The sequence below is a fragment of the Ranitomeya imitator genome, chromosome 4, assembly GCF_032444005.1.
Source record: "Ranitomeya imitator isolate aRanImi1 chromosome 4, aRanImi1.pri, whole genome shotgun sequence".
NCBI classification, from domain to species: domain Eukaryota; kingdom Metazoa; phylum Chordata; class Amphibia; order Anura; family Dendrobatidae; genus Ranitomeya; species Ranitomeya imitator.
Window position 1 is genome coordinate 40,626,764 of NC_091285.1, and position 22,858 is coordinate 40,649,621.

At 43.8% G+C, this 22,858-nt stretch overlaps 1 protein-coding gene across 1 annotated transcript in view; it reads right to left on the reverse strand.

The window, feature by feature from the left end:
* The window catches only part of SLC6A7 (solute carrier family 6 member 7), a 94,856-nt gene that overhangs the window by 10,317 nt on the left and 61,681 nt on the right, over positions 1–22,858 (reverse strand). The window contains exon 13 of the mRNA XM_069763579.1: positions 18,161–18,328. Within this exon, the coding sequence (XP_069619680.1) occupies positions 18,161–18,328 (168 nt within the window). The remainder of the gene's footprint in view (positions 1–18,160; positions 18,329–22,858) is intronic.

Sequence of the window (22,858 nt, forward strand, 5' to 3'; positions counted from 1 at the left end):
ATTAAAGATGTTATGGTGGGGTTCCCTGCGCCTGCTGGTCTGAATGAGTCTATGACTATGGCTGTTCAGATTGATCGGCGTTTACGGGAGCGCAAACCTGTGCATCATTTGGCGGTGTCGTCTGAACCGTCACCTGAGATAATGCAATGTGATAGAATTCAGTCCAGAAGTGAACGGCAAAAGTATAGGCGGAAAAAAGGGTTGTGCTTTTATTGTGGTGATTCAGCTCATGTTATATCAGCATGCTCTAAACGCACAAAAAAGGTTGATAAGTCTGTTGCCATTAGTACTTTACAGTCTAAGTTCATTCTGTCTGTGACTCTGATTTGTTCATTATCATCCATTTCCGTCGATGCCTATGTGGATTCAGGCGCTGCCCTGAGTCTTATGGATTGGTCATTTGCCAATCGCTGTGGGTTTAGTCTGGAGCCTCTGGAAGTCCCTATTCCTTTGAAGGGAATTGACTCTACACCTTTGGCTATGAATAAACCTCAGTACTGGACACAAGTGACCATGCGTATGACTCCCGTTCATCAGGAGGTGATTCGCTTCCTGGTACTGTATAATTTGCATGATGTTCTAGTACTTGGTCTGCCATGGTTACAAACTCATAATCCAGTCCTTGACTGGAAATCAGTGTCTGTGTTAAGCTGGGGTTGTCAGGGGGTTCATGATAATGCACCTCCGATTTCTATCGCTTCATCTACTCCTTCTGAGATTCCTGTGTTTTTGTCTGACTATCGGGATGTTTTTGAGGAGCCTAAGCTCAGTTCGCTTCCTCCTCACAGGGATTGCGATTGTGCTATAAATTTAATTCCGGGCAGTAAATTTCCTAAAGGTCGTTTGTTCAATCTGTCAGTGCCAGAGCATACTGCTATGCGGGATTATGTTAAGGAGTCCTTGGAAAAGGGACATATCCGTCCATCTTTGTCCCCTTTGGGAGCAGGTTTTTTTTTCGTGGCCAAGAAAGATGGTTCCTTGAGGCCTTGTATAGATTATCGTCTTTTGAATAAGATTACCGTAAAATATCAGTATCCTTTGCCATTGTTGACTGATTTGTTTGCTCGCATTAAGGGGGCTAAATGGTTCACTAAGATTGATCTTCGGGGTGCGTATAATCTTATACGAATAAAGCAAGGTGATGAGTGGAAAACCGCATTTAATACGCCTGAGGGCCATTTTGAGTATTTGGTAATGCCTTTTGGACTTTCTAATGCTCCTTCAGTCTTCCAGTCCTTTATGCACGATATTTTCCGTGAATATCTGGATAAATTTATGATTGTGTATTTGGATGATATTTTGGTTTTTTCTGATGACTGGGAGTCTCATGTTCAGCAGGTCAGGAAGGTGTTTCAGGTCCTGCGGGCCAATTCCTTGTTTGTAAAAGGCTCAAAGTGTCTCTTTGGAGTCCAGAAGATTTCTTTCTTGGGGTATATTTTTTCCCCTTCTACTATTGAGATGGATCCCGTCAAGGTTCAGGCTATTTGTGACTGGACGCAGCCTACATCTCTTAAGAGTCTACAGAAGTTCTTGGGCTTTGCTAATTTCTATCGTCGTTTTATAACTAATTTTTCTAGTGTTGTTAAGCCTTTGACGGATTTGACTAAGAAGGGTGCTGATGTTGCTAATTGGTCTCCTGCGGCTGTGGAGGCCTTTCAGGAACTTAAGCGCCGGTTTTCTTCTGCTCCTGTGTTGCGTCAGCCAGATGTTTCGCTCCCTTTTCAGGTTGAGGTTGATGCTTCCGAGATTGGAGCGGGGGCGGTTTTGTCACAGAGAAGCTCCGATGGCTCAGTGATGAAGCCATGCGCGTTTTTTTCTAGAAAGTTTTCGCCGGCTGAGCGGAATTATGATGTTGGTAATCGGGAACTTTTGGCCATGAAGTGGGCATTTGAGGAGTGGCGTCATTGGCTAGAGGGTGCTAGACATCGTGTGGTGGTCTTGACTGATCACAAAAATTTGATTTACCTTGAGTCTGCCAGGCGTCTGAATCCTAGACAGGCTCGTTGGTCACTGTTTTTCTCTCGTTTCAATTTTGTGGTTTCATACCTGCCAGGTTCAAAGAATGTGAAGGCGGATGCTCTTTCTAGGAGTTTTGTGCCTGACTCCCTTGGAAATTCTGAGCCCTCTGGTATCCTTAGGGATGGGGTGATTTTGTCTGCTGTCTCCCCAGACTTGCGACGTGCTTTGCAAAAGTTTCAGGTGGCTAAACCTGATCGTTGTCCGCCTGAGAGACTGTTTGTTCCGGATAATTGGACCAGTAGAGTCATCTCCGAGGTCCATTCTTCTGCGTTGGCAGGTCATCCTGGAATATTTGGTACTAGAGACTTGGTGGCCAGGTCTTTTTGGTGGCCTTCCTTGTCGAGGGATGTGCGTTCTTTTGTGCAGTCTTGTGAGGTTTGTGCTCGGGCTAAGCCTTGCTGTTCTCGGGCCAGTGGATTGTTGTCACCTTTGCCTATCCCGAAGAGGCCTTGGACGCACATTTCCATGGACTTTATTTCGGATCTCCCTGTCTCTCAAAAAATGTCCGTCATCTGGGTTGTGTGTGATCGCTTTTCTAAAATGGTTCATCTGGTACCCTTGCCTAAGTTGCCTTCCTCCTCTGAGTTGGTCCCTCTGTTTTTTCAGAATGTGGTTCGTTTGCATGGGATTCCTGAGAACATCGTTTCTGACAGGGGATCCCAGTTTGTGTCTAGATTTTGGCGGACTTTCTGTGCTAAGATGGGCATTGATTTGTCCTTTTCGTCTGCATTCCATCCTCAGACGAATGGCCAGACTGAACGAACTAATCAGACCTTGGAAACTTATTTAAGGTGTTTTGTTTCTGCTGATCAGGATGACTGGGTTACCTTTTTGCCGCTGGCCAAGTTTGCGCTTAATAATCGGGCTAGTTCTGCTACCTTGGTTTCTCCTTTCTTTTGTAATTCGGGGTTTCATCCTCGTTTTTCCTCTGGTCAGGTGGAACCTTCTGATTGTCCTGGAGTGGACATGGTGGTGGATAGGTTGCATCGGATTTGGAGTCATGTGGTGGACAATTTGAAGTTGTCCCAGGAGAAGGCTCAGCAGTTTGCTAATCGCCGTCGCCGCGTGGGTCCTCGACTTCTTGTTGGTGACTTGGTGTGGTTGTCTTCTCGTTTTGTTCCTATGAAGGTCTCTTCTCCTAAGTTCAAGCCTCGGTTCATCGGTCCCTATAGGATCTTGGAAATTCTTAACCCTGTGTCGTTTCGTTTGGATCTCCCGGCATCGTTTGCTATTCATAATGTGTTTCATCGGTCGTTGTTGCGGAAGTATGAGGTACCTGTTGTTCCTTCTCTTGAGCCTCCTGCTCCAGTGCTGGTGGAGGGAGAATTGGAGTATGTTGTGGAGAAGATCTTGGATTCTCGTGTTTCCAGACGGAAACTCCAGTATTTGGTCAAGTGGAAGGGTTATGGTCAGGAGGATAATTCTTGGGTGGTTGCCTCGGATGTTCATGCTGATGATTTGGTTCGCGCTTTTCATAGGGCTCATCCTGGTCGCCCTGGTGGTTCTCGTGAGGGTTCGGTGACCCCTCCTCAAGGGGGGGTACTGTTGTGAGTTCTGTTTTTGGGCTCCCTCTGGTGGTTACTGATGGTACTGGGTGACTTGTCTTTCCTGGGTTTCTGGGTTCCACCTGTTCCATCAGCATATGGGAGTTTCCTATTTAACCTGGCTTTGCTGGCATTTCCTCGCCGGTTATCAATGTATCCAGTGTGTCTTGTTACCTCTGCTCCCTGCTCCTAGAACCTTCTGGACAAGCTAAGTTTGGATTTTCCTGTTTTGTGTTTTGCTTAATTTGGTTTTTAGTCCAGCCTGCAGATATGTGATTCTCTGCTGCTGGTTGCTCTAGTGGGCTGAAATTGCTTTTCATGTACCATGAGTTGGCACATGAGTTCAAGTAATTTCAGGATGGTTTTTTGAAGGGTTTTTCGCTGACCGCGCAGTTCACTTTTGTATCCTCTGCTATCTAGCTTTAGCGGGCCTCATTTTGCTGAAACTGTTTTCATACTACGTATGTGCTTTCCTCTCATTTCACCGTCATTATATGTGGGGGGCTGCTATTTGCTGTGGGGTATTTCTCTGGAGGCAAGAGAGGTCTGTGTTTCTTCTGATAGGGGAAGTGAGATCTTCGGCTGGAGCGAGACGTCTAGGATCATCGTAGGCACGTTCCCCGGCTACTTTTATTTGTGTGTTAGGTTCAGGGTCGCGGTCAGCTCAGGTTCCATCGCCCTAGAGCTTGTTTGTATCTGTGCTTGTCCTTTTTGTGATCCTCTGCCATTGGGATCATGACAGCAGATTCCTAGAGGACAACCAAACCATGTCCCCAACAACAAACCTCGCCTCCCTTCTTCTCTTGTCAAAATATTTCTTAGACCTCCTATTAGCCGGTTTAAGATTATGGCGTACACTGGTCCAAACCCTTTCCAAACTTCCAGAAAAACTCTCCTCCTCAGGCACCGCCACCCCAATCCTAGAAAAAGGACCAAAAGATGGATTCTCTTCAGTACAACGAAAGAAAGGAGAACACCTAGCCGAAGAAGACGTATGATTATTGAGAGCAAACTCAGCTAATGGTAGATATTCCAACCACATCTCCTGATTGTCCGCTACAAAACATCTCAAAAACTGCTCAATGTCGTGGTTCTTCCTCTCGGTCCGTCCATTGGACTGCAGACGATAGCCTGATGAAAATGACAAATGAACCTTAAGTCTGTCACAAAAGGCACCCCAAAAGCGAACCCCAAACTGTGGTCCCCTATCGGAGACAATGTCCGTGGGAACACCATAGAGTCTGACAATCTCTTTCACAAATGCCCTGGCAAGTGTCTTAGCGCAAGGTAATTTATTGAATGACACATCTTACTAAACCGGTCCACAACAACCTAGATAACAGAAAAACCCTCGGAGACCAGCAGGTTGGTGATAAAATCCATTGCAAGATGTATCCATGGAGAACTAGGAACCTCTAACGGGCAAAGCAACCCTGTCACCGGAGCATGAGAAACCTTAGACACTACCGTACACGGAACACTGACGCACCCAATTGACAATTTCTCTTAGCCACCCCGACCACCAGAAACTCCGACTGATCGACTTTCTTGTTTCGGCAATCCCTGGATGACCCGTCAAACAAGACTCATGACATTCCGTAAACAAATTTCTCCTCAGGGCTTTAGGCACAAATAATTTCCCATACGGAGTGTTAGTTGGTACCACATCCTGGTCTTTAAGAATGCTATTTTCCAACTCAGAACCTAATGCTGCCACCACCCTTCTCTGCAAAATAGATTCTTCCTTTTCAGCATTAACCGCTGGGGAGAAACTTCAAGACAAAGCATCAGCTTTAACATTTTTTATCCCAGGGATATATGTCACAGAGAAATGGAATCGGGCAAAAAACAATGCCCACCTAGCTTGACAGGCATTCAAACGTTTAGCAGCATCCAGATAGATCAGGTTCTTATGATCAGTAAAGACTTGTATAGGATGTCTAGCTCCCTCCAAAAAATGTTGCCAATGCTCAAACGCAAGCTTAATAGCCAGCAATTCTCGGTTCCCAACATCGTAGTTGAGCTCCACCTCTGAAAATTTCTTAGAAAAGAAAGCACAGGGATGCACCCCATCCTCTCCCTCCTGGGACAGAACAGCACCCACTCCTACTGATGAGACGTCCACCTCTACCAGAAAGGGCTTAGTCTCATCTGTCTGGATCAAAACAGGAGCAGAGCTAAATATCTCCTTGAGATGCTCAAAAGCCTTAACAGCCTCAGGAGACCATTGGACAGTATTGGAACCCTTCTTAGTGTGCATTCAGTAAGGTGTTTTGCGATAACAGAAAAATTCTTTATGAATTTTCTATAATAATTAGCAAACCCCAAAAATCTCTGAATCGACATCAAGCAGTCAGGTCTAGGCCACTTCAATACCGCCTGAACCTTCACCGGGTCCATCTCAAAGCCATCACTGGAAGCAAAGTACCCCAAAACCACAAACTACAGCATTTCTCCAGTTTAGCAAAGAGTGTGTTTTCTCTCAGAATTTGCAGAACCTCACGGACTCTCTGTGCCAATGCGACTCCAGATTGGGCGAATAGATCAAAATATCATCCAAATAAACAATCACACTCCTACCGATCAACGGCCTCAGGATGTCGCTAATGAAATTTTGAAAGAATGCCGCAGTATTTGTAAGGCCGAAAGGCATAACTAGACACTCAAAATGACCTTCCGTGGTATTAAAGGCTGTCTTCCATTCATCTCCTTCTTTAACCCACAGTAAATTATATGCCCCATGGAGATTGATCTTGGAGAACCACTTGGCTCCAACTAATTGGTTAAACAAATCTGGAATTAGCGGCAAGGGGTAAGAATTGCACAAAGTGATCTTATTCATCTCCCTGAAATCCAGACACGGCCTAAGACCCTCATCTTTTTTTTACCTAAAAGAACCCCACAGCCACAGGGGATTTAGAGGGTCTTGTATGACCTGCAGCAAGACTAGTCTGTAGGTATTCCTTTAAGGCCTACCTCTTGGGAATCGTCAGATTAAATGAACGACTCTTAGGGAGAGTAGCACCTGGGATGAACTCAATAGTGCAATTGTAATCTCTATGAGGTGGTAGAGCTTGTGACTCCACTTCTGAAAATACTTTCCAGAATTCCTGAATGGCTTCAGGTAGCTCATTTTTCACAACAGCAGCAATGTGTACATCACAACATTTCCCATAACACTCCTGACCCCAGGATCTAATGTACTTGATGACCAGTCCAGTACAGGATTGTGCATTTTTAACCAGAGTAACTCCAGGGCAACTGGAAAAGGCAATTTATCGAGTACAAACAAATCTAAAGATTCCTTGTGTTCCATAATCACAGTAAATGGAAACCCAGTGACCTTTCGAGAAACACACCCATGCTCTAGAGGGGTGGTATCAATCACCACTACAGGAAAAGGGCATGATAAAGGTACAGAATCAATCTTATACGTGTCTAGAAATTGTTGATCAATCAAATTAAGTGCAGAACCACAGTACACCATCACTTGAAAATCAATCGAATGACCACGACAGGTAGAACTACAAGAAAAAAAATTTCCGGCCGACCGTAAAAATGCAATGCGAAAGGGAGGGTTATTCTGACTGACCTTTTTTTTCTCTTTTCCGTGTCTATGCGTCCTTCACATTGCTTGATAAAATGGTCAGCCTTACCACAATAAAGGCATAGCCAGTCAGAGAATCTTCTCTGCCTTTCCTGGGAACGAGAGGACATCACCCCAAGTTGCATCGGCTCCCCACAGTCATTGGGGCTCTCCAGCAAAATTGAAACCTTCTCCTCATTCAGTCTACTTCTTAATCTTCTATCCACCTGGATAGCTAATTGCATAGCAGCCTCAAGCGTAGCAGGTGCAGGATATGCAATGAGCAAATCTTTAACCCTGTCATTCAAACCTGCTAAAAACTGACTCGAGTACTGGATCATTCCTGAACCTCTGCAGACCATCGTCTGAACTGGGTACAATATCTATCAGCGTCGTCAGAACCTTGTTTCAGCCACCTGAGTTCTGCCTCGGCTGTAGTGACCTGATCAGGAGCATCATATAATACCCCCGTAGCAAAAAAAACGTTTCTACAGACATCAGGGTCATCCGGACGCAATGAAAATGCCCAAACTTGGGGCTCACCTCACAATAATGACATAATAATCCCTACAAGCTGTAATTCAGCCCCTGAAGACCTGGGTCTAAGCCGAAAATAAAGTAAACATGCATTTTAAAACGAAAAAAATTCCTGCTGTTTACCAGAAAAACATTCAGGCAAACCCACCTTAGGTTCTTCAGAGTGGATTCCAGGGCAATTACTCACATGCTGTTGTAAGCTGGCAACTTCCAACGTTAACCCTTGCAGATGCTGAGCAAGATCTTGAACGCTGTTCATATTGCAGAAATCTGGGAGAGGTTTTTTTTTTTTATTCTCCTTTCTGGCTGGACAAACTGTTACGGATCTGCAACACAGGACTAAGGTAGAAGGGGGAAAACTGACCCTGCACTATGACTAGGCTGAAACTCTACGATGCAGTGGGCGACCCATTCCTTGCGAATAGACCCACCGACAATCCTAGGATAATCTCGAGCGAATACCTATAGATAAGGGGAAGGGGTACACTAAAAGAACTAAGGATTGGGTACAAAAACGGGTCACCTCCTAGTAGAAAACACAGAGTAGTCTGCAGAAACCAATAGAAACAGAAACTAAGGCTAGCAGAACCAGAGGTACCAGCACTGCACAAATAACACACATAGAACACAAAGCAAAGCACCAAGCTAGAGCTCAAGCAGATTAACACTGTTGTCCAGCAAGGAATGGGAGGCAGGTGCTGATTAATAAGGAGTGATACAAACACCTGACCCAAGACAAACCCAGCACCAGAGGAAAAAGACGAGCAGCCAGAACACCACAAGAAAATGGTGGATAGTCACAAACTAAACAGATTCTAACAGATTCTGCACTACACGTGGAGGACAAGTAGAGAGTGACAGATTCTGCACTACACATGGAGGACAAGTAGAGAGTGACAGATTCTGCACTACACATGGAGGACAAGTAGAGAGTGACAGATTCTGCACTACACATGAAGGACAAGTAGAAAGTGACAGACCCCACACTACACATGGAGGACAAGTAGAAAGTGACAGTCCCCGCAATATACATGGAGGACAGGTAGAGAGTGACAGATTCTGCACCACACGTGGAGGACAGGTAGTGAGTAACAGTACAGCACTATACATGGAGGACAGGTAGAGAGTGACAGATTCTGCACTACACTTGAAGGACAGGTAGAGAGTGACAGACCCTACACTACACATAGAGGACAGGTAGAGAGTGACAGACCCTGCACTACACATAGAGGACAGGTAGAGAGTGACAGACCCTACACTACACATAGAGGACAGGTAGAGAGTAACAGACCCTGCACTACACATGGAGGACAAGTAGAGAGTGACAGATTCTGCACTACACATGGAGGACAAGTAGAGAGTGACAGATTCTGCACTACACATGGAGGACAAGTAGAAAGTGACAGACCCCGCAATATACATGGAGGACAAGTAGAGAGTGACAGATTCTGCACTATACATGAAGGACAAGTAGAAAGTGACAGATTCTGCACTACACATGGAGGACAAGTAGAAAGTGACAGACCCCGCAATATACATGGAGGACAAGTAGAGAGTGACAGATTCTGCACTACACATGAAGGACAAGTAGAAAGTGACAGACCCCACACTACACATGGAGGACAAGTAGAAAGTGACAGACCCCGCAATATACATGGAGGACAGGTAGAGAGTGACAGATTCTGCACCACACGTGGAGGACAGGTAGTGAGTAACAGTACAGCACTATACATGGACGACAGGTAGAGAGTGACAGATTCTGCACTACACATGAAGGACAGGTAGAGAGTGACAGACCCTACACTACACATAGAGGACAGGTAGAGAGTGACAGACCCTGCACTACACATAGAGGACAGGTAGAGAGTGACAGACCCTACACTACACATAGAGGACAGGTAGAGAGTAACAGACCCTGCACTACACATAGAGGACAATTAGAGAGTGACAGATTCTGCACTACACATGGAGGACAAGTAGAGAGGGGTACACACTGCTTCATACATGGAGGGCAGGTGGAGAGTGAATGACTCTGAATTCCACTTGGAGGAAAGGCAGAGAGTGACAGGCCCAGCACTACACATGCAGAAAAGACATAGAGTGACAGAGCCCGTTCTACACATGGAGGGCAGGTAGAGAGTGACTGATCCCGCACTACATGACTCATGAAGGCAAAGGGGTAATTAGGATTATTGTATGGGGCAAAATTATTATTCTATGACACAAAGGGGGTAATAGTTTTGTTGTATTAGGGCATTATGTTTAATTTATTTGGCAAAGAGACACATAATTACGGTATATTATGGGAGCACAAAGATAGACATAAATGTTGTATGTGGTAACAAACAAGGCCATATTTATTGTTTGGAGCTGCAAAGGGGGACATCATTTTTGCATGGTTTGCCATTGGGTACATAATTATTCCCCAATGGCAAACATTCGGGCACAAACATGGACATAATTATTGGAAGGGGTACAAAGAAGGACATTGCAAAGTGGAAAAGACTTCTTATAACTGTGTGGAGGTAGAAGGGGTATGGAGTTAGGTAAGGTTAGTTGTAGGGGGGTAATAAATCTGCAAGGATGGAATTAATATTGTTTAGGTGGCTATTTAGTTTCCTTAGAGTTGGGTAAAAGCGATTTCTGAGTTACCTTGTGCAAAAATAATTTATGGATGGAAGAAGTTGTCATGGTATACTGGGTCAGATAGAGAACAACAAGAGAAATGAATGACTTTAATCATAGAGAACAATCCCAGTAAGTCACTGTGAATATACCTATATTGTGTGCAGAGCTCCTGTGTACAACTTTATGGTCACTGTATGGTGTTAATGTCAGTCTTAGTACAGTTGTGTTTGTTAATGATCAGTATAGTGGTGTTATTTGGTCACTATGTAGTAGCAATATATGGTCCAGGTGTGGTGGTATTATTCGTTCCCTCTATAATGGTATCGTTTGTAGTATTTGTGTTAGTGTAGTGAGTTTTGTTCAGTAACAGTGTTGTAGTATTTTTATTTGTGGTAATATTTGCTAATTGTAAGACTGTGTTATTATAGCAAATCCTGGTGATTATTGGTCCAAAACCTGCCCCAGACCCCATAGGACTCTAGTTACACCAATGGGTATTTGGACCTAATTAAATCAGCCGACCAACTTTGGCAAATGAGACCGAAACAAGATTGGCACATCTAAATGTCGGTCTTAGTAAATTCCTATAGTAAATTTTCTTGAGCTTCCAGGAGGAAGTTTTTTTTTATGGGGCCCTGTGATTTCTGTGTAGTCTGGAATGGCTGCAATTTAGATTTAATAGAGTTCAATTTTAGGGGATTTTTCTGTGGTTCTGTTAAATATTTAACGCAATGACTCACACAATATGGATAAAAAAAAAGAAAAGACAAAAATCATGTGTTCTGCAGGATAGCACTTAAAACGGAGAAAGTGTCACTTCTTTTGCTTCATCGCTTCTCTCCGAGATGCAGGAAGTGAGGAACCATTCGCTCCACAAGTCACATTTCCCTTATGATTCAGAAAATCACAGATATGCGGCAGAAGAACCACTTCATTTGCGGTTTCCTTAGAAACGGGAGCGCGGACCTGCATGTCGATCTATAATGTGATGCCTTATGAGGGTAAAAGAGCCAAACAGTGTGCAGACCTGTCTAAATGTAAAGTAATGGCCAACAAATACATGTCAGCTCCTGGGAGCACTGTGCTCTTCACTGCTATCATCCATATGTACAGCTGTCATCAGCCCCTGGGCGTATATGTGGAAACTTCAATAGTGTGTATGTACAATATGTTTATGAGGTGTGTGTACATATATATATATATATATATATATATATATATATATATATATATATATATACAGTTAGGTCCATATATATTTGGACAGAGACAACATTTTTCTAATTTTTGTTATAGACATTACCACAATGAATTTTAAGCAAAACAATTCAGATGCAGTTGAAGTTCAGACTTTCAGCTTCCATTTGAGGGTATCCACATTAAAATTGGATGAAGGGTTTAGGAGTTTCAGCTCCTTAACATGTGCCACCCTGTTTTTAAAGGGACTAAAAGTAATTGGACAGATTAAAAAATTTTAAATAAAATGTTCATTTCTAGTACTTGGTTGAAAACCCTTTGTTGGCAATGACTGCCTGAAGTCTTGAACTCATGGACATCACCAGACGCTGTGTTTCCTCCTTTTTGATGCTCGGCCAGGCCTTCACTGTGGTGGTTTTCAGTTGCTGTTTGTTTGTGGGCCTTTCTGTCTGAAGTTTAGTCTTTAACAAGTGAAATGCTGCTCAATTGGGTTGAGATCAGGTGACTGACTTGGCCATTCAAGAATATTCCACTTCTTTGCTTTAATAAACTCCTGGGTTGCTTTGGCTTTATGTTTTGGGTCATTGTCCATCTGTAGTATGAAACGACGACCAGTCAGTATTGCTGCATTTGGCTGGATCTGAGCACACAGTATGGCTCTGAATACCTCAGAATTCACTCGGCTGCTTCTGTCCTGTGTCACATCATCAATGAACACTAGTGACCCAGTGCCACTGGCAGCCATGCATGCCCAAGCCATCACACTGCCTCCACCGTGTTTTACAGATGATGTGGTATGCTTTGGATCATGAGCTGTACCTCGCCTTCGCCATATTTATCTCTCTCCATCATTCTGGTAGAGGTTGTTCTTGGTTTCATCTGTCCAAAGAATGTTCTTCTAGAACTGTGCTGGCTTTTTTAGATGTTTTTTAGCAAAGTCCAGTCGAGCCTTTTTATTCTTGATGCTTATGAGTGGCTTGCACCGTGCAGTGAACCCTCTGTATTTACTTTCATGCAGTCTTCTCTTTATGGTAGATTTGGATATTGATACGCCGACCTCCTGAAGAGTGTTGTTCACTTGGTCGGCTGTTGTGAAGGGGTTTCTCTTCACCATGGAGATTATTCTGCGATCATCCACCTCTGTTGTATTCCGTGGGCGCCCAGGTCTTTTTGCATTGATGAGTTCACCAGTGCTTTCTTTCTTTCTCAGGATGTACCAAACTGTAGATTTTGCCACTTCTAATATTGTAGCAATTTCTCGGATGGGTTTTTTCTGTTTTCGCAGCTTAAGGATGGCTTGTTTCACCTGCATGGAGAGCTCCTTTAACCGCATGTTTACTTCACAGCAAAACCTTCCAAATGCAAGCACCACACCTCAAATCAACTCCAGGCCTTTTATCTGCTTAATTGAGAATGACATAATGAAGGGATTGCCCACACCTGTCCATGAAATAGCCCTGGAGTCAATTGTCCAATTACTTTTGGTCCCTCTAAAAACAGGGTGGCACATGTTAAGGAGCTGAAACTCCTAAACCCTTCATCCAATTTTAATGTGGATACCCTCAAATGAAAGCTGAAAGTCTGAACTTCAACTGCATCTGAATTGTTTTGTTTAAAATTCATTGTGGTAATGTCTGTAACCAAAATTAGAAAAATGTTGTCTCTGTCCAAATATATATGGACCTAACTGTATATATATATATACATATATATATATATATGCACACTTTTATACTGTATAGATACACATATAAATATATTCAAATATACATATGTACCCACATAAATATATGTCTTATATATAACGGTGGATGTGTCCTTCTGTCCGTAGCCTGTGATGGGCGGCGTCTGCTCACTGCAGCGCCACTTTGCTGAAAACACTGTGTATGTGAATTCGTAGACACGGTTTCTTCAACAAAATGGCACCAGATATCACAGAATGCTCACGCGTTGACTCCAGCGTCATTTTATTGAAGAATTGTACTACAACATCAACATAGCAGTGCGCACGTGCTACCCATAGCCATTGTCCCTATGGCCGGCGCATGCGCGCTGCTATGTTGATGATGTAGTACATTACTTCAATAAAATGGCGCCGGAGTCAGTGCATGCACATACCGTGATCTCGGCGCCATTTTATTGAAGACACTGTATAACTATAACAATATAAATGTGCGCCACTTGGGCATAGAACTGAAAGTGCTGAACACGAACAAACAGTGCAAGGTGGGGGCTAGAAAGCACAAGGGGGTCTATGCTTAGCATCTCCTGTGTAAAGCGGTTACTGCTGCCCAAGCACAGTAGAGTGGGGGGTCGAGGATGCGCGCCTCTTGGATCAGTGGCTCAGTTGCCTGGCGGACTTCTTTTGAACCAGGGCATGTGACTCACGGGTCGCAAGTGTTTTTGGCTAGGGACAATTGCATGGTATATCACCTTTTCAAGAGTAAGTGTAACACCCCAGGGTCCTGGTTGTTACAGTGGCATTGCTTCCCTCATGTGGAGAGTGATGTCACGTTTGGAAGCCAGGTAAGATCTCTTTCATCAGGAAAACACAAACATACAACAAGTTCACACTCCAGGCCAGAAGGGGGAGCTCTGATCCAGTTTATGGGTGGCTTCCATATATATATATATATATATATATATATATATATATATATATATATATATATATATATACAGTTAGGGCCAGAAATATTTGGACAGTGACACAAGTTTTGTTATTTTAGCTGTTTACAAAAACATGTTCAAAAATAAAATTATATATGTAATATGGGCTGAAAGTGCACACTCCCAGCTGCAATATGATAGTTTCCACATCCAAATCGGAGAAAGGGTTTAGGAATCATAGCTCTGTAATGCATAGCGTCCTCTTTTTCAAGGGACCAAAAGTAATTGGACAATGGACTCTAAGGGCTGCAATTAACTCTGAAGGCGTCTCCCTCGTTAACCTGTAATCAATGAAGTAGTTAAAAGGTCAGGGGTGGATTCCAGGTGTGTGGTTTTGCATTTGGAAGCTGTTGCTGTGAGCAGACAACATGCGGTCAAAGGAACTCTCAATTGAGGTGAAGCAGAACATCCTGAGGCTGAAAAAAAAGAAAAAATCCATCAGAGAGATAGCAGACATGCTTGGAGTAGCAAAATCAACAGTTGGGTACATTCTGAGAAAAAAGGAATTGACTGGTGAGCTTGGGAACTCAAAAAGGCCTGGGCGTCCACGGATGACAACAGTGGTGGATGATCGCCGCATACTTAATTTCGTGAAGAAGAACCCGTTCACAACATCAACTGAAGTCCAGAACACTCTCAGTGAAGTAGGTGTATCTGTCTCTAAGTCAACAGTAAAGAGAAGACTCCATGACAGTAAATACAAAGGGTTCACATCTAGATGCAAACCATTCATCAATACCAAAAATAGACAGGCCAGAGTTAAATTTGCAGAAAAACACCTCAAGAAGCCAGCTCAGTTCTGGAAAAGTATTCTATGGACAGATGAGACAAAGATCAACCTGTACCAGAATGATGGGAAGAAAAAAGTTTGGAGAAGAAAGGGAACGGCACATGATCCAAGGCACACCACATCCTCTGTAAAACATGGTGGAGGCAACGTGATGGCATGGGCATGCATGGCTTTCAATGGCACTGGGTCACTTGTGTTTATTGATGACATAAGAGCAGACAAGAGTAGCCGGATGAATTCTGAAGTGTACCGGGATATACTTTCAGCCCAGATTCAGCCAAATGCTGCAAAGTTGATTGGACGGCGCTTCATAGTACAGATGGACAATGACCCCAAGCATACAGCAAAGCTACCCAGGAGTTCATGAGTGCCAAAAAGTGGAACATTCTGCAATGGCCAAGTCAATCTCCAGATCTAAACCCAATTGAGCATGCATTTCACTTGCTCAAATCCAGACTTAAGACGGAAAGACCCACAAACAAGCAAGACCTGAAGGCTGCGGCTGTAAAGGCCTGGCAAAGCATTAAGAAGGAGGAAACCCAGCGTTTGGTGATGTCCATGGGTTCCAGACTTAAGGCAGTGATTGCCTCCAAAGGATTTGCAACAAAATATTGAAAATAAAAATATTTTGTTTGGGTTATGTTTATTTGTCCAATTGCTTTTGACCTCCTAAAATGTGGAGTGTTTGTAAAGAAATGTGTTCAATTCCTACATTTTCTATCAGATATTTTTGTTCAACCCTTCAAATTAAACGTTACAATCTGCACTTGAATTCTGTTGTAGAGGTTTCATTTCAAATCCAATGTGGTGGCATGCAGAGCCCAACTCGCGAAAATTGTGTCACTGTCCAAATATTTCTGGCCCTAACTGTATATATATTCTGGTCTGGAGGGAAAGCCAGTCAGTCTGTCAGAGAGACAGGGAAGAGAGCAGGTCAGACAGTGAGTGTCGGAAGAACTGAAGGGGCCGTGCAGCCAAGAAGGTGCTGCAGCTCCTGGAGAAAGAGAGACTACAGAGAGAAGAACACATTGTAGTGAGTGAGGAGGAGAGCAGAGCAAAGAAGAAGAAACAACTGGGGAGAATAGCTGCAACTGAGCTACCTCCTTGTAGAGCGCAGATACCGGTAGCCGGAAGAGCGAGATTGTGTCTGACTCCATGTGGCACAGCAGAAACCGGCAGGGCAGTTGATTTCAAGTCAACTGTCTGCCCTAACACCTGAGACACAGTAACACATAGAGCCCGGGTCATGATAGAGATCCTGTAAAAAGGCTTGAGTTACCTGTCACGCAGGTATTGTCCTACCCTTTAAGGAGGACAGAGAGAACAAGTGAGGACTTTGTGTGAGGCCTAAGGCAGCAAAGGACTACACAACCGTGCTAGTAGGAAGGCTTCTAACCACCTAGTAAAGGGGGCTCTGAACTTGCTTCCAAGTGGACCCTGCCTGTACCTGTGATCTGGTGCCCTGGACTGTGGCTGCCTGAAGTCTTCAGTAAACCAGGTAAAGAGACTGCAAACCTGTGTCCTCTGTTTCTTACTGCACCACTCACCATCTCCATCTACACTCCAGGAGTGCTGGGGACCCAGTTTCACCTGTGGGAAGTTATACCATCTTAGCTGCCATAACATCACCCAGAGGACCCCTTTAAGCAGCGTCGGTCCCCTCTGACCGAATACCACAGGTGGCGTCACAAACATAAACTTTATTCAAAACCCCTTTAAAGACCTATCCTTTTCACTTGGGCGCTCAGGGCCAAGGACCGGGACGCCGCCACCGTGACATCCCCTTTAAGTACCAGACCCGGTACCGAGTACCCCATAAGGAGGAGAGCAGATGTGAATGTAAAGGTTTTGGATTCCCCTTTGCAGGGAAAGTTAGTGAAAAATAGTGACAAAGTATTTACCCAGAGTCCTGTTTATTGGGAATATGAATATATTAATTACATACACTAACAATAAAACAAAAGATGGCTAAAGCTCAGAAAAAAATTCCACGTTAGTTTGCCCTGTGTATTTTATGTATTCGAAACAGCTTTCAATTAAAACTATTAATCCTAATTTCACAGATTTTTGTGAGCATGGATATACAGTATGTCCTGGGTCAAGAACTCTGCCCTTAAAGGGGACATATCATCAGGTGAAAAGTGGCCGTTTTTGTGCGCAGTTTATTCCCACAATTTTACTGAGTTTATAGGTTGTTTTTTTTTTAAATCCACCATACAGTTCCAGGGATATCAGCTTTTTTTATTGAGTTGTAACTATTATGCTCTTTCCATGGGGGCGTGGTTCACAGGGCTCTTTGGGGGAGTGTCTTTATGGCGCTTTGCAGAGCCACGCCCCCTTGTACAGACCATAAAAATTAGCGCTAAATTAAAAAAAGCCCATATCTCTGGAAGAAAGTCCTACTTTCTTCCTTTCGCATTCATTTTAACAACGCCCTCTATTGCCGGGACCCTCATGATTCACAGAATTAAAGGGCAACAGCACTAAAAAAAAAAGTATTTCACTTATCCACAAGACAGGTGATAAATAAAAAGTAGCAAATCTCCCGAAATTCATTTTTGGGCAGATTCTCTTGATTTGGTCTGCAGATTTGATTTGACTTGACAAATATTGCTCCAAAATCTGCAGTGACCCGATTGTTACAAAAAAGATTTTTAATATGGTTTTCGGATCTGCCCAAATATAGTAAGCAGACAGCAGGGAAGGGGTTAAAAAAATGTTGAAATACATTATAGTCACGTGTTCTAGGCCCTCACCTAGTCGCATGCCGCCTCACCGGTCTTTGGATACCTCCCTACAACGTAAGGGACTTTAGGACCCCCATTCTCAGGATCGAAAAGGGTTCCAGAGATCGGACTCCCCACCCCCCCCCCATCATGCATTTATCACTGATTTTTTTGAAGATTGGATAAATGTAAGCCCTCTAAGAGATCCTTCTCTGACCTACTGGAAGCAAATAGGATCGAGCTGCAGTACCAGACCCGGCCTCTACCTACAAGTGGCGCTGTTTCCTGAGAAAAAAATATTTTTGTCTAATCCCATAAAATGTATTTATAGTTTACAGTAAAACAGCAATAACTCAACCCACTTCTATGCAAATTAGCTCTTTATACACCAGCCAGATCTCCTCGATGAGAACAAGTACGCCCTTTCCAACAACCCATTTACATTTCTCTTTGCGTTACTTACTTCCCATAGAGTTCCTTCTTCTTTTAACACAGCAACCAGCATCCCGATGGGGATCATCATGCATGAGAGAAGTCCCATAAGGATTCCTAACGCCTCTGACCAGTAGGGGAATTGATAGTTTCCATACTTGGATGGCTGGTATTTTATTATGCTATACGCCAGCAGACCCTGTGATGACCGGAAAAGCAGCTAATTAGAATGAAAATTGAAATTATTGCACCCTTTTTCCATTTTTCTTTTTTACATTGCACGTCACATCAAAAAAATCCATTATTGCTAGTTGGAAACCATCAGCAAGCAGGCTCGCTACTGGCAATTTATTTTTTATAATAAATATCTGTTCATGCACGCATGGTACTACACAAGCATATACTAAGAACAACAATCAACAGGCAACAAACCTGCTTGCTGATGGTTTCCAGATAGTTTTTATTAGGTTTAATAGTAGAAAAAATCCCGAAGAGCAAGTTGTGATTTGTTTGGCTCAGAAATGAAATTTAAACCCAAAATATTTAAACTATTGATAATTTTTGCTTATTGAGGTCACCGCTATACACAAATCTCCATCGTTTGATGCAGTTGCTTCCACTAGTTCTTATATTTGAAATAATAATCAACATTTTGTGTGTCTTCAACTTACTGCTCGTAAACAACAATTATAATATGTAAATTCGCAAACATTATAAATAAATGGATATTATGGATCTGCAAATTCACGTATTCTAGGAACGAACGGCACCGGCATAAAACCAATGTTATCACTTGGTTAAAAAAAAATCTCGTAAAAAATCTCCCCTGATTCTCCCACTGTTTTCTATTTTTCGCTGCACCACTTCATTGCAGAGATATTCACATTTGTTGCTTTTGGAGCGCAGTATGTGAAATCTCTGCTTGTAGTCCAACTGGGCATTTCTTCAGACTTTTCTCTATATACGTGGCATATATCCACATGATGTTGTAATTAACTTTGAAGAAACCATCTTTGTGATACACAACAATGTATGGATATTTACCATTTATACTTCTTTTCTAATTACTCTTAGAAAGGGCCCCGGTACAAAATTTGGACCTGGCCATGTTGATCAGATGAATGGGCCCTTGTAGCATTCTAAATCCCAAAGGACATATGTGTTGCCTCCCACTCGTTCTCTCGAGTAATATTCCCCACCCTGAGCCCCTTCCAGGTACAGTATATACATTCCCTACCTTGGGCCACTTCCAGGTATATATGTGCCCCATCCTGGGCCCCTTCCAGGTGTATACTGTATAGCCCCCAGTTTCAGGTAAACATGCCCCCCATCCTGGGCCCCTTCCAGGTACAGTATATATGTCACCCATCTTGGGCCCCTTCCAGGTATCTATGTCCCCCATCCTGGGCCTTTTCCAGGTGTATACTGTTTGTCCCCCATCATGGTGTATATGCCCCCCTATCCTGGGCCCCTTCCTGATATATATGTCCCCTATCCTGGTATATATTCACCCCATCCTGGGCCCCTTCCTGCTATATATGTCCCCTATCCAGGTATATAAGTCCCCCATCTTGGACCCCTTCCAGGTATATATGTCCCCCATCCTGTGCCCCTTTCTAATATATATGGCCCCCCCATCCTTTGCCCCTTCCAGGTATATATTTCCCCCATCCTGGGCCTTTTCCAGGTACAGTACATATGTCCCCCAACTTGAGCCTCTTCAATATATATATGTCCACTGTCCTGGACCCCATCCTGGTGTGTACTGCATGTCCCCATCCTGATATATATGCTCTCCTATCTTGAATCCCTTCCTGGTACGAGTATTTTCCCTATCCTGTTATATATTTTCCCCATCTTGGACCCAATTCTGGTATGCATGTGCCCATCCTGGGCCTCTTACTGGGCCGGCTGCTGACTTTGGCGTAACAGCTATGGGCGATGTATGACATCACTGCCATGAGCTGCCTGCTGACATAACTTGCTGATTTCTGGTTGGATGGTGGTGTGTATTGCAGTGCAGGGACCCAGCAGGTCTCTGCGCTGTCATACATTTCAGCTGAATGTGCATCATCCGACAGCGACATCATCCAATGCACATCCAGTTGAAATAGCTGCTGACATTGATGGGCCCCTCTCCCCCCAGAGGGCCCAGATAGATAGATGGATAGATAGATAGATAGATAGATAGATAGATAGATAGATAGATAGATAGATAGATTGACATGTAAAAGTTTGGACACCCCTGGTCAAAATTACTTTTATTGTGAATAGTTAAGCAAGTTGAAGATTAAATGATCTGTAAAATGCCTCAAGTTAAATATGACACATTTCCTTTGTATTTTAGGCAAACAAGATGTATATTTTCATCTTTTACATTTTAAAAATTAGGAAAAGGAAAGTGGACCAAAAAAAAAATGTTTGGGCACCCTGCATGGTTGGTGCCTAGTAGCACCCCCTCTTCAAAGTATCACAGCTTGTAAACGCTTTTCGTAGCCAGACAAGAGTCTTTCGATTATTATTTGATGATTTTCATCCATTCGTGCTTAGAAAATTCTTCCAGTTCTGTGAGATTCCTGGGTCGTCTTGCATGCTCTGCTATTTTGAGGTCTAGCCACAGATTTTCAATAATGTTCAGATCAGAGGACTGTGAGGGTCATTGTCTTCAGCTTGTGCCTTTTGAGGTAGTATATTGTGGATTTTGATGCGTGCGTGTTTAGGATCATTATCCATTTGAAGAAGCCATCCTCTTCCTCTTTTCAACTTCAGCTTTTTTAAAGATGGTGTTATGTTTGCATCAAGAATTTGATTAAGTTTCATTAAAACCTTTCTATCCTCTACCCGTGAAATGCTCCCCGTGCCATTGGCTGCAACACAACCCCAAAGCATGATTGACCCACCCCCATGCTTATTGGTTGGCGAGATGTTCTTTTCCTGAAATTCTGGGCCCTTTTTTCTCCACGCATACCTTTTATCATTGTGGCCGAATAGTTCCCAAATGCATCAGGCTTGTTTAGATGTTTGTTTGCATACTTCTGACACTGAATTTTATGGTGAGGACGCGGAAGATGTTTTCTTTTGATGGCTGTTCCATGAAGGCCATATTTGTGCAGTTATCACTGAACAATATAACAATGTACCATAACTCCAGAGTCTGAGTCTGCTACATTTTTCTGAAGGTCTATTACAGTCAAGTGGGGGTTCTGATTTACCGATAGGGTGGGCCCCTAGGGTCAGTTCATCTTGTGGGCCCCAGACAACCCAGTCCAACCCTGCGTGACACCTAAGGCTGTGATAATGCTGCTGATAACACACTGATTGTGTTAAAATTAGGTAGGAGGAGGGAGGAGCTACAGGCAGAGTTTCTCCTTACTCCTCCCATCTACATAGAATCTTATCAATAGCAGCCACCATCTCCTATCTCAGTAATGGGAAAGTCGTCTTCACTGAATACAGATTTTATCTCAGAATTAGAATTTTGATAACAGCTGATCAATTCTGGCAGAGAAAAAAAGTCGATTTTACTGTGTGAGGCAGTGACGAGCGGTGTCATATGCGAGGATCGCAATATATCCCCCATGATGTGTAAAGAAGCATATGGAGGGCGTGGGAGTGCATTGCAGTCACAGCATGGCTATGATTACAAGGCAAAATAGAATGTTGATCTTGGGCAAGGTATGTGTCCAAGGCGGATTTAAGAAAACATGCTATGGGCTTGTTTTTTTTAAATAGAGTGGATGGTAGTAAATAATACAAGATGGTAGTGGGGCGGTCCAGGTTTTCCATGTTTCCATGTGCAGATTCTGTTGTAAAAACCCTGCAGTAAAGGGGTTGGGTGTGTCAGGTTTGGTCTTGCAAGCAGGCAGAGCAAAAGGCTTTGCAGAGCTCAACCTGTGTGAGGCAATGTGGCACCCCAGGAGTCCGGATGCCACAATGGTATTGCCTTCCTCACGGGGGAGGTGATGTCATACCTGGAAACAAGGAGGGATCCCTTAATCAGGTAATACTGATGTGCAACACCATTTTGACTCCATTCAAGAAGGGGGAGCCCTAAACCCGGCTTCAGGGGACCTTCCCTATATATTCTGGCTGGGGGAGGAGTGAAAGGGAGCCTGCTAGGGACAGTGAGAGGAGAGGAGGCAAAAGGAGAGGAGCCTGGGGTCTGGAGCTGCGAGTGGGCTCACCCCAGAGGAAAACATTAAGAGATCGGACATCGGGGTCCGTGGTGGTGTGGGAGTTGCAGACCCAGCCACTGAAACCGGAGGGCAGGAGATTGAAGTCTCCTGAAACATCCAACAACTGGACTGCACCTGAATTCTACCAGTACAAGGTAAAGGAAACTGTTATCAATGTGTCCTGAAATTATTTCCTGCACCCTCAGTCCTGCACCCCACCGCCAACCAGCCCTCTTACCAGCTACACCGGGAGCCCTGGGGACCAAGCTCTACCTGTGGGGAGCTATACCACCCCTGGCCGAATACCACAGGTGGTGTGACGAACACTACTACATTAGACTTTTTTCCCATTTTCATTAAACCCCTTTCACTGGATGCCTAGGGACACGGACCGGGTCACTACCACTGTGACCACCCCTTTAAGAACAGAATTGGCCTGGTACCGAGTACCCCACTGTCCTAGCAGGCGCTCCAGCAACACAGGGCCAAGCGGAGCCAAGAGGGCCTGGAACCCTCAGCGTACACAACGGTGACATCGCCAACGCTCATGGACT